The sequence below is a fragment of the Mangifera indica genome, chromosome 18 (assembly GCF_011075055.1).
Source record: "Mangifera indica cultivar Alphonso chromosome 18, CATAS_Mindica_2.1, whole genome shotgun sequence".
NCBI classification, from domain to species: domain Eukaryota; kingdom Viridiplantae; phylum Streptophyta; class Magnoliopsida; order Sapindales; family Anacardiaceae; genus Mangifera; species Mangifera indica.
The window spans coordinates 10,442,550-10,454,068 of NC_058154.1; the positions used below are offsets into that span (position 1 = coordinate 10,442,550).

At 33.6% G+C, this 11,519-nt stretch overlaps 2 protein-coding genes across 3 annotated transcripts; both read right to left on the reverse strand.

The window, feature by feature from the left end:
- Window positions 1-4,211: 4,211 nt before the first annotated feature.
- On the reverse strand, window positions 4,212-6,000 carry LOC123202090. 2 transcript variants are annotated; one of them, XM_044617819.1, is made up of 4 exons: window positions 5,730-6,000; window positions 5,513-5,594; window positions 5,170-5,300; window positions 4,212-4,522 (listed from the first exon to the last, which is right to left on the reverse strand). In XM_044617819.1, the coding sequence occupies exons 1-3, from the start codon at window positions 5,846-5,848 to the stop codon at window positions 5,172-5,174; spliced, it is 330 nt and encodes a 109-aa protein (XP_044473754.1). In that variant the 5' UTR covers window positions 5,849-6,000; the 3' UTR covers window positions 4,212-4,522; window positions 5,170-5,171. The 2 variants fall into 2 exon arrangements, with proteins under 2 accessions (XP_044473754.1, XP_044473753.1); XM_044617818.1 differs by having other exon boundaries at window positions 5,184-5,300; window positions 5,730-5,998.
- Window positions 6,001-6,963: 963 nt separating this feature from the next.
- On the reverse strand, window positions 6,964-11,285 carry LOC123202091 (dynamin-related protein 5A-like). Its single transcript, XM_044617820.1, has 8 exons — window positions 10,875-11,285; window positions 10,339-10,530; window positions 10,033-10,239; window positions 9,206-9,634; window positions 8,756-8,983; window positions 8,455-8,650; window positions 7,475-8,153; window positions 6,964-7,360 (listed from the first exon to the last, which is right to left on the reverse strand). Exons 1-8 carry the CDS (start codon window positions 11,211-11,213, stop codon window positions 7,174-7,176), a joined length of 2,457 nt encoding a protein of 818 aa, XP_044473755.1. The 5' UTR covers window positions 11,214-11,285; the 3' UTR covers window positions 6,964-7,173.
- Window positions 11,286-11,519: the final 234 nt, after the last annotated feature.

The following is an 11,519-nucleotide window of genomic DNA, read 5'->3' on the forward strand; positions in this document are numbered from 1 at the left end:
AGGGTGTTGATTAATTATTAACAATCTTCAAGAAAAACTTTTGTGAAAAGATTACTTTGTTCCATAATATTCTTTTCCCCCACTTGAATTTCTCCCTTTCAAATGATGTTTTTTTGGGATTTTCCTCTTGATTTTTTTTCTTTTCTTGATTTTGGTATGGAATGTGATGATAATGTCATCATCTTACCTATCATGTTGTACAACTTGACCTATATATTTATTGATTTATAAAATATTTAAAATTAGAATTATGAAAGAAGGTTTGAATTTAAATTTTTATTATATTTGTAAAACTCTAATTTATCTAATACAATAGTTATAAGTTTAGTCATTGTGTCTTGGGATTTATCTGTCCTGTCAATACAGACAGGATTTCTTAGTTAACAAAAAAAAAAAAATTTAAAATTATTCTATAATTTTTCATCTTTTCAATGTGAATTAACACTATTATTTATATCATATTGAATCATGTTTATACATTGTATGGTGTGATCCCTTTATTTATCTAGTACAATAATTATGAGTTTAGTCATTGTACCTTAAGGTTTATCTGTCCTACCAATACAAATGGGATATCTCAGTTAACAAAAAAAATATTTAAAATTATTCTGTAATTTTTCATCTTTCCAATGTGAATTAACACTATTATTTATGTAGTATTGAATCATGTTTATATATTGTATGGTGTGATCCCTTTATTTAAAAAAACTCAGATAAAAAAAAAAACTCCTACAAAACATTAATACTCTTTATAATATAGTAAAATAAACCCAATAATAAAAGAATAAAACTATACATATAAATAAATTATACAAATTTACATGTGTAAACTGATAACTTGTTATTGAGTAAGGTTTTTATTTACTATTTTCTCTCATTTCAAAATTATCCAATTGTTCCGGATTGTTCAGGAATAAAAGATAAAACCTAGTTTATGAAAAGAGTATAGGTAGAGAATTTATGTTTATGAATTTGGATATGACATGGAATCTTGCATGTAATTGTTGAAATTGAAATGTCAAAAAGGAAAGAACAACATGATGAAGCAACATGGTAGAGGATCAAGTTGCAGAAAAAAATATTTGTTGTCTCTAATCATTGTTAAGTTGTTGTCTTTCAAATATGTCATGAGTTGAGACTATAAATTTGGATTCAAATTGATTTTAATGGAAGAAGGCAAATCATAAGATTCTACTCAAATTTTGAACCAAACAATTTTGTCAAAGGATAATGTTTCTTCCAAGTGAATTACATTTCCCACCCAAGGTTTAGCGTTAAAACCCTTTTCCACTCCTAGTTAATGTAAATAACATTTTTCACCTAAAAATCTAGCATAAATAACAACTTTCCAGCCAAAATTAAACTCGGTTTATGAAATAATGGTATTAGGAAGTAAAATTACTATTGTATCCCTACTATTTTATCTTTCAAGATTATCATATAACTTTAAATTAACAAAAATTTAAAACAACATTTAAATATCTAAATTATATAAGAAATTTTCTTTTTTTTTTTTCACTCTCATTCTTTCTTCATCTCTTTCTATAGAAAGGGATGTCTTTATCGTATAGTCATATGTTATGAGGTAAACTATAATTTTTAAAAATGCCATGAGTCTTTATGAAATTTTTAGAGGGTTATTGAAAATTTTAAAAAGTTTAGGGGTGGGGTGGGTCTTTTGAAAATTTTTGAGATATCATTTTATCTTTAATAATTTTAAAAATAATAGTTATATTTTTAATGAATTAAATAAACTGTAATAGTATTTTTTTAAGATTAAATTATCATGTTTAAAATATTTAACTCTAACAGAAATTTATTATTTTTTATTTTTAAAGTCAATATGTATTAAAATTATTATTTTATTTTTACGCAATTAGTTTTTTAACATGTTATTTATACAAAACTAGGAATGGAAAAGTGTTTTTAGACCAAACTTTGGGTGGCAAGAATGTTATTTAAATAAATTGATTATATTTTTAAAAAAGAATTTAAGAAATTAACTAATAAATTAATAGAAATTAAATTAAATTAAATTAAATAGGAGACATAAGGGAAATAAAAAGGGTGCTAAATAGCCATAGGCATGCCCCATGATTGATGAAAAAGAGCTGGCACTGGCTACCCTTTAGTTTAAATAGGCCGAAGGACTTATTCCCACCCAAAATCGTTGTTTTTTAAAATTTTCACCCTTAAATTTTGAAAAACTTTTTTGTCCCCCCCATAGACTATTAAAATTAACCAAATCTATTAATTTTAAAATTTTATCTCTTATCTCTTAAACTCTAAAAACTAATAATCTCTCTCATAGGCCAAGTTTTAAAAAATAATATTTTCTCTTTAGGATTTAATTTTCAATCTTTAGTTCTATCGTTAACTATTTTTCTCTTTTAATGTTTCCTCTTCCTCCGACGGCCTCTCTTTCTTTATTTGTCCTTTTGATAGCCCATCCAAGTCAGGAAGATGAGGAAGACACTTGTCTTCATTTGAAAAGACAAAGAGTTTTGTCTTCCTAATGAAACTCTTCTTCTTCTTCTTAGCTTGTATGGGTTGCCAAAGAGAGAGATAAGAACTACGAGACCGTCAAAAAGAGATGAAACGTTAAAAGGAAGAAGCCACCATAGATGACACCAAAGATTCTTTAAAATTAAAGAATGAAAACTTAAAATAAAACGACATCTTTGGGTGGGAAAAGTCTTTCGGCCTTTTAAATGTAAATATATTTTTATTTATTTGTTCACGTCAGAAGTTTCATCCTTAACCATTGGAATTTCAGCTGACCAAATTCCAATCATTTTCATTTCATTTGACAATCTAACTTTCAATTTTCCGGGGACCCAAATTACCAGCACAAAAACAGGAAAACCCTATCCAAAATTTGCTTTTCATGTATGATTAATATAGGTAAACATAATCTATTCAATACAAAGGATATTCCATTAAAATTAAGGATTACTAAAATACCTTATTGAGTTATGCTTTCTAAATCTGTATAATTTTTAAAATTTGTATAAATACGGTGACTGAGCATCTTTTCCTAATACATTTTTAAATAACAATTTTCACTGGATAAAACTTTTTTATTTTCATTTTGTGTTTGGTTTTGAAGAGAACACTTGTCCAATATAGAATGAGCAATGTTATACTACCCACTTTTAAGTACATACATGAGGTGTTATTATGTGATTGAATGATATTTTATTCTTAATTTAAAATAATAAAACGGGTATTAATTTATATACTTAAAATTGATATTCATAATTTTATTGTGTAAAATAGACTATTGGATTATTTTGATCAATGGTATAATAACCGTTGAAGCCCAAATTGATGTGGTTAGATCAAATTATATTATTTATAAAGTGTATTGGATAGTCCTGATTGATTGTATGAAACCCATCCAAAAATTTCGTTGGACTTTAATCTACTTGGCTTCACAACATTGAAACATAACTAACGTTGGGGAAATTTTCTAATTGTTGTGCAATCCAAAAAGGTCCTCCAAAAGTTGTGCAATCAAAATGGGCTCTTCCAAAAGTCCATTTTCGAAGTGCAATCAAATGTGACAACTAATGGGCAATGACTAAGTAAATTCTCCGGCATGAACCCTCAGCTCTAAGGAACTCAATCTATGGCTTAGACATCCTAATAGGTGATCGATTGTTAGGTGACTCAAACTCTACAATTCATGACTTTGAAAGATTCTCCACAAGATAAGGCTACATTTACAATTTTATCAAAAGAGAAACTCATCCAAAGTCTATCAAACAGTACCTTTATAACGGTCTTCTAATAACATGTTAGCTTTCCCCATAAATAAAATGTCGTTGATATATAACTCTTTCCCATTCAAATTCAAATAATCAATTTGAATTTGACTTTGTTTGAACCTTGCCATGATCGATTATTCTCAAGTAAATGTAATAGATCTTGTGACATAGTATGTTTATCTCACCCATGACTTCTCTTGTGAGTTATTTGAGTAGAAAACTTCAACCTGGACATGACTTGAACATAAATCTGAGCATATTCATAAATTACCCAATTTTACTTGAAGAATGTGCATTTTGGGTACAATGAATCCCCAGTGATACATATAAAATATTGCTTAATGAAGATAAGGTAATAGGTGAACTTCTTAAGTGTAACTTATACACAACTCTTCTGAATTATACAGAAGTAAACAGGGAAGCATAAGAATTCAGTAAGACTGGCATGTGAATCTCTTCAATCTAATTCCAACCAATTTCATAACATCCAGGATTCCAATGTACAATAAGAGCGAAACAAGAAGAAGATCGAATTAAAAAGAAAAGTGCAGCACAGCAGTCCTAGCATCACAAATACTAGAGCTTCAGGTTATCTATGATGGTAAAAGATAAACCCGACTGCATCCATGGTTTTAATTTCATATGTGTAATGTCAAACAAATTGTTACTCGTTCATTATGCGATAGACTGGTAATTCCATTCTAGCCACTTCCATCAAGCTGTCCTTGAGAAAGAAGGTGTGCCATGTATTTCTGCAAGCACCAAGAAGAAAAGGATAAAAAGAGCTTTCAAGGGAAAACTGGAGAAATGAAAATCTTATTTGATGCAGAGACCAATAACTACCAACCCCAAACTTATCATAGTATGTATCACGAATTTGCATGAACTGGAAAACATCCTAGATTCATCCATAACAGAGATGAGTATCGTCCTCTATTATGTGCAAACTAGAATGTAGTAAAATATTGATTGGGAAAATGACAGCAATCCAACATGCACAAGAATAAGGTGTACATTTGAGAGTGGATTTAAGCTGTAGGATGTAGTATTACGTTTGATTCAATGATTTATTGAGCTCCAAAAGTTTTAGAAAATAACAGAATTCAACAAACAAGATTTTGAATCTCATTTTCAGTAATAGAAACTATCAATCCGGGGAATCAATGAACCCATACACACAAAACCACCCCCCCAACCCCCAAAAAAAAGAGGTGATATGCAGGTAGTCTACACAGAAGGCATTGAACACATGATACTGTAAAATCGGAATTAAGCATATCCATGCCATTTCATATGTTCACTGTCAATTTTCATCATAGTCTTCTCATGTATACAATGGTACAAATGATAAACAAAAAGCAAAGAGCACATATGAACAAAATGCTAATCAATTACTGGCCTTCAATAACTTACCGAATGGTAAGCGTAAGGTGATTTCCCTTGTCGCTCAAAGTGTTTAGCCATGATGCAATACTCAATCGGACCCCATTCCTCAATTTCGAAACAGTTACCAAGTGCGGCTTTATATAACTAACAATGCATCAAACAAACAACTATCAAACTAGACACGAAAGAATAAAACAAATTGTACAAATTTATTTGTACAAACTGATAATCACAAACTACCTAGTCAGTTTGTAAAGAGAGAGTTATATAATTTATTTGTACATATAATATTGCTAGACACACAAACACTTAAAAAACTACAAAACAAGACCTCTAAAATGCAAATACTGACGGACCTTAGTTGCGTCTGTTAAAAGCTCAGTCCCAGCTGGGTATGCTGCATACCATTGATCAGCATTAGAATAACCAGCTCTTTTCCTGCAAAATAAATAAACCCCACAAAAAGCAAATGAGTAACAGCAGCTAAAACAAAATCAAAGACAACAACAAACCCACAACAAGAAAAGAAGAAAAATTAATAACCTACCAGTGAAAAGAAGCAAGAAAACTTACGTGTTATTAGTGTAAAAGTAGTTCAGGGCAGCAGAAAAGCAAAAGAATCCAGTATAAGATATCACCCGTCGAAACTTTTGAATCTTGAGAATTTCCAGGAAAACATCGTATATCATCATTTTGCTTTGAAAGATATAAGTGAAATTGAGATGCGAAAACAGAGTTAATGTTGTGATATTTTATCGAACAGGATGTGGGCGTAAGCTATGAGCCTGTATACGTATCCTTGGCTGCTTAATTGAACTGGCACTGATTCTCCTGTTTTTTTTTTGGTTAAAATTGACTTACTTTATTGTAAAAGGCTCATAGGAAAAGAAGTTCTTGGCCCATGGGCCTTCTACCTTACTCTGCTGGGCTTTAACAAATTGTGGTAACTTAGCAATGCACCGGGACGTAGGTTTTAATATTCAATTACTTATAAAATAATGTGAGATCATGTTAATTGATATTTTATATTTAATTTAAAATTATTTAATTATATGATAATATATTATTTAAATATGTTAATGAGCATTCAAAACTTAGTACAAATCGGATTAGATTTGAACCGAATTTGCTCAATCTTGAAAATTGACTTGGCTCGACTAGACTTTGTTTGATTCAAATTTGGATTGAAAGATTCGGCTTATTTTTTAAATCAAGTCTAACTCAAGCTACGAGGCATTCAAATCTGTTTAGCTTGAATTTATAGTTCAATTCAGTTTAAATTCATAGTTTAAATTAATGGTTTTACTTAGTATTAAGCAAAACGACATTATTTTGTAAATAAGTCACAAACTCAAACAATTGATTCAAAACATAAATTCGAGTTAAACTGAGTTATGAATTTAAACCTTCAATTCAAATTTATGAATTCAAATCAAACTTGAGTTGAATCATTTTTTATTCAAACCAAATTTGAGTCATCCTTAATTTTGACTCAATGAACTCGAACATTAATATTTTTTATTTGCATGAACTTGAACTAAGAGGAGTCTGAACTCAATTCAATTCGTATCCACCACTAAGTGCATATAATTTTATTGGTGGAAAATTCGAAACTTAGTTTATGTCTCAGTTCCAATGTGGCTGATCATCCTCTCGGATCAGCCATTGAGAAGGCGTTGGAAGACAAGAAATATACTTCAAATTTTTTAACAATACCTTCTATTCTCAGATTAAGATTGAGAAGTTCAAGTTTAAATTCTAAGTTGTAATTAATTAGTCACCTTCAAAGTCAAAGTCCAGACAGATGGAAGTTGGGAAGTGGTTAATGGGGGGCCCAAAGATTGAGACGAAATTACCAGGCACCAAATCATTTTCACAGCATGTGACCACAACACTGTAAATTATACATTAACTTAAGTTTATGAAAAATGGAGAACAGAAATTGAGAAGATTTTGCATATTCACTAGATGTGAAACCATGGTATCAACAGGAGAATAGAGTTGTGAGTTGCCATCATCAGAGTGACCGAGCAACATTCTTGAACTCATTTAAGCAAGATTGTAGTATCTTATGGCGTTTTTCAAGAGACTTTCTTTCCTTTTCTAGCACCTCCATGGCACCAGGTGCAACAAACATGTCCATGAATTTTTCATCATTCACAGCAAACAAATCCAATCCCATTGCCACCACAAGCCGGTCTCGGCTACACAGAGAAAAATTCAGAAATCTAATCCGTTAGATAAAAATGGGCAAGCTCATTCACCAACATAGACAACTTGAAATGATATGTTGCAAGATACTGTAAAGAAGAGCTTACCAAGGGGTTAAAAATCCAGAGTTTAAAGTTGATGTAACACTTCGCTCTACAAGAGCTTGGCGTATCCGGGCAAAATGTTGGGCAGCTGATAAACATATTTCCGAGAATGCTGAGTTTGACCTTGAAACAGTATCACCATTTCCAAATAAAAGACCTCCACCGTTTTGAACTCTTAAATTTTCAGCATTTCTATTGCTTGTAATCCTTGAAATTCGTTTCCGGGGTCCAACTTCTATGAAGTTCCCAGGCTCCTTCTTGACAGCATAAACTACATCACATGATTGGTCAGGAGATGGGGTCTCAGGCACTGTCATCTGGCATTCTCTTAAAGCTTCTCTGCCTTCTTCACCTTTTCCTGGAGTGGTCTGCCGTGTGTTTTTTCCAGAAGGTATGTTCTCCTGATCTCTCGTTGTTTCATCTTGGGATGCAGCCCCACCATCAGATAGTTCGAAACAAAATAAACTATGGTTTAATTTGTAATTAGAAATTCCAGTGCCAAATCCTCCTTGAAATTCATTCTCATAACAAACCAGAGAATATGGACTTGTGACCGAATCAAGGTGGTGTCGAACTAGTTTCTTGCACTGCTTGGCTAGGTCATTAACAAACCGACTGAAAGCGTGCCTCAAAGCTGCATGAAAACTAACATATCCATCCATGTTTCCAGATTTTCTTCCATCTGCACAATCAAAATACAACCGATATCAATTTCTAGTAAGGGCATTCAAATCTAACAAAGAGGAAGAACACAAAATGGGCAGACACTTCAAGAATCAAAAGTTGATCACATATCTCAAAGGTTTCTTATCTATTTCACCCTGCCATCCTAAATGGATCGATGATGATTTTATTTTTATACCAGAATCTGAGTAATATTGAATAGAGACCAGCCATCAAATTTGAAAATGAAGAGGTGAGGTATATTGAACCATATGTACTGTTGATATAATGGAAACATAAGAGGCTTGAAGGCTTCTCACAGTCAGAATCTCTGCTGCGATTTCTTTCAAGAGCAAGATCAAAGAGGTTCCCTAGGACAAAAGCAAGCCGATCACAAGCTGTGTCAAGAAGAGGAGCAAACCATGACCCGGCAGCCTCACGTGCAATCTCTGCAGCAGCCTCTGTTATTCCTCTACTCCCGCCTCGGCCAGCATGGGCTAGTAATATATTTGCCACCTGATTCAGTAAAAACAAAATATTTACTAGTTCTTTACTTTTGAAACCAAATGCTCCAACTACAAGTTCGTGGGCTATATGGGTTCTTTGTGTGTGTATATGTACCTTCTCCCTTGATACTGAGGGGCACTCAATGGAATATGCAGCACAACGAAATTCATGAATCACCCTTTCAAAAGCAGCTCCTCCATAGAGCCGAAGAGTGGCATTAGGAGGTTTTACATCCACAATAACGCCGGCCCAACCTCCAATACCACTCTCTGACTGTTCCTCAGCTGTGGTTTTCCCCCACTGCTCTGGTGCAGGATCCGCTGCTCCATCAATTAAAGCTCCCTAATATGAAGACGAGAATGTTGGAAAATTTTTTTCATTGCAATTTCAATTTCTAAAAACCACTTATTGCTGTGTAACTATGACATCTGAAAGTAAAAAGGATTGGACAGATAGCAAATTTAAGATGAAACATGAGTAAACAGATTCATGGGTAACTATGATCTCATGTGAAACCACTGGCTTTGTTAATTTGAGTAAAATCTTACTAGAATAATAACCCACCACATGATTGCTGATAGAAGCTGCATGCAACATGGCATATCTACGGAGATAAGCAACATCAGAAGTGGCCTGTATTTTAGAATCCATTTTAGCCAACTCAGTGGTAACTTCAGTGCATCGTTGCTCAAGCAAAGCTAGAGTTGCCGGAGCAGCTTCTTTGTATCTCTTCTGAAGCTCAGACTCCAAAAAGTTCCTCAGACGTCCAAAACCTATATTGGATTTGAACTTCTCTTCATCATATCCTCCCTGGATCCCTTCACGCAGATGACGCTGGATGTCTGAATCGACCTGAGAAATTTGTCTGCGAAATTCATCATTTGAAATAGTGCTCCGGTCCTTTGGCAAGGCCACAAAAAATGGGTGAGTATTCTCCCCAAGGTATCCACTAGCGCTCAAATACCGATCTACTTCCCACCTATCACTGAATTCCTGCATTGGTTTAACAAAGAACACAAAAATTATACACATAGTTTCAATTCTATCAGGTACAGCAAGTCAGACAATATAAACAAGGTCTCTTTAACAATTTCATCATCTAATACACAAACACAAGTTTGAGCTTTTCTACTATTAGCATCATTATAAACCAACGATTATGAGCAACATGTAAACGATTTTTCCAGTAATTTTTTCAGTCTACAATTTTTCCTAGATTTTAATCAATATAATTAGAACAACCATAACTATAACAAGATGGTGATTCTGCAAATCACAATGCAAATTACAGAAAATGCATTACTCTCAATCATTGATTTCAACTGCTTTTTGTTTCTTTAAGCTCAAACTTATATTCCAAGAATAAGTGGAAAAAAATTGTTGATTTGTACCTTGAGCCGATTATCAAACTTTGAGACAACAATTATTGTCCTTCTGAAGGTAGGATCAATTTCACGAACTGCATCCAACCACAATGATGAACACCATTCCACACTACTCTGTTGAAGAAACAAGAGAATCCGATGGGGAGGACTAGCCAGTGACCTTACCATTGAAAGAATTTCATCAGGCGTGTTCTCTGGCTCTCCCTTCTTTGCCTGCCAAAAATTTTCAAACCATAAATGAGATAGTCCACATGCGAACATAATTTATCTATTTGAAAATTCAAACTTCATCTACCACTGTTTTCAACATACCTTGAGAACAAAGCCCGGAGTATCAATTATTGTGATATTAGGACAATGTGCATATTCAGCTCTCATTACAATTGGCTTGGAAGAAACTGAAGTTTTAGTCTTTTTCAAAAGTGCCTCAGTTCTTGATTTTATAGTATCCGCAATTGCAGATGCCAAAACAACAGGACTTCCATATTCTTCAGAATCCTCTTCCTGTTTTCAATGCTAAATTTCAGCATACAAGCATTAAACCATCATGAATGGCAGAGAAGACAGTAAATAAATGAAAGAACCAGCTGGGACTCTATGCACATGAATCGATAGTCTCATCAAGAAAAAACTAAAATTTTTAAAAATAATTACCACAAAATAGCCAAAACTAAAATTTCAACACTGTATTATCTAAAGAGCATGCAGCAAGTTCTCGTTAAACACCATTTCAACCAAACAATACAAATCCTAGAACTAACATTTTAATCACGACCATATATGACATTAATGGAAACAATCCAAACAAAGGAGAATAAAACTAAGCTTTGAAAATCTAACGGGATGACCTGGAACCGGCAACGTGGATCGAGAGCAGACGGGTCGTGAACCATTTGTAAAATGAGAGGTCGTCGAGTACCCATCTCAACTTCCCGCACATTGAACCGGAATCCGAGGAGGGCTTCGAGGAGAGAGCTCTTGCCATCAGATTGGCCTCCCAATGCCACGATTTCAGGGATCGGCAGCTTCTCTCCGAAAGCTACCGCCGCCGCTTGCAGGCGGTTGTAGGCCTCGAATCGGGAGGAGCGAGCAGAGGCCGACTCCGAGGAGGCATGGTAACGCTTTGAAGAGGATCTTTCCGATGTATTTTTTGTTGGCGTGGTGAGATAAGAATCTGGAGTCGCCATTGAAGAAGAAAAAAGTCACCGGAGGAGACACGGCCACCGGCGAAGGTGAGAGCAGAGCGGAATATTTTTTGAATTTGAAATTCTGAGTGAAGCCTGATAAAGCCGTTGGGAAGGGGAAATCATGTTGGGCCAATCTCGTGGATTATAAATAAGCCCAATAACTAGTTTGTGCTTAGACAAAGCCGTAGTGTACTTAGCAACAATGTTTAGATTAGTTATATAATCCAATCTAATTGGGGTGTTAAGTATGAGCCGAATATCACATCCTACACCGTTATCAAATGAATTCGAGATTCACATTATAAA

Bases quoted from the DNA above. Each gene is read 5' to 3' on its own strand.
- LOC123202090 (XM_044617818.1), bottom strand. From the start codon at position 5,848: ATGATGATATACGATGTTTTCCTGGAAATTCTCAAGATTCAAAAGTTT. The intron at 5,301-5,512 runs GTCCGTCAGTAT...ATGCATTGTTAG, and splicing joins TTTTAACAGACGCAACTAAG to TTATATAAAGCCGCACTTGG. The intron at 4,523-5,183 runs GTAAGTTATTGA...TGGTGCTTGCAG, and splicing joins CACCTTACGCTTACCATTCG to AAATACATGGCACACCTTCT.
- LOC123202091 (XM_044617820.1), bottom strand. From the start codon at position 11,213: ATGGCGACTCCAGATTCTTATCTCACCACGCCAACAAAAAATACATCG. The intron at 8,651-8,755 runs GTACATATACAC...TTACTGAATCAG, and splicing joins CCTCAGTATCAAGGGAGAAG to GTGGCAAATATATTACTAGC. The intron at 8,154-8,454 runs GTGAGAAGCCTT...TTGATTGTGCAG, and splicing joins TCGCAGCAGAGATTCTGACT to ATGGAAGAAAATCTGGAAAC.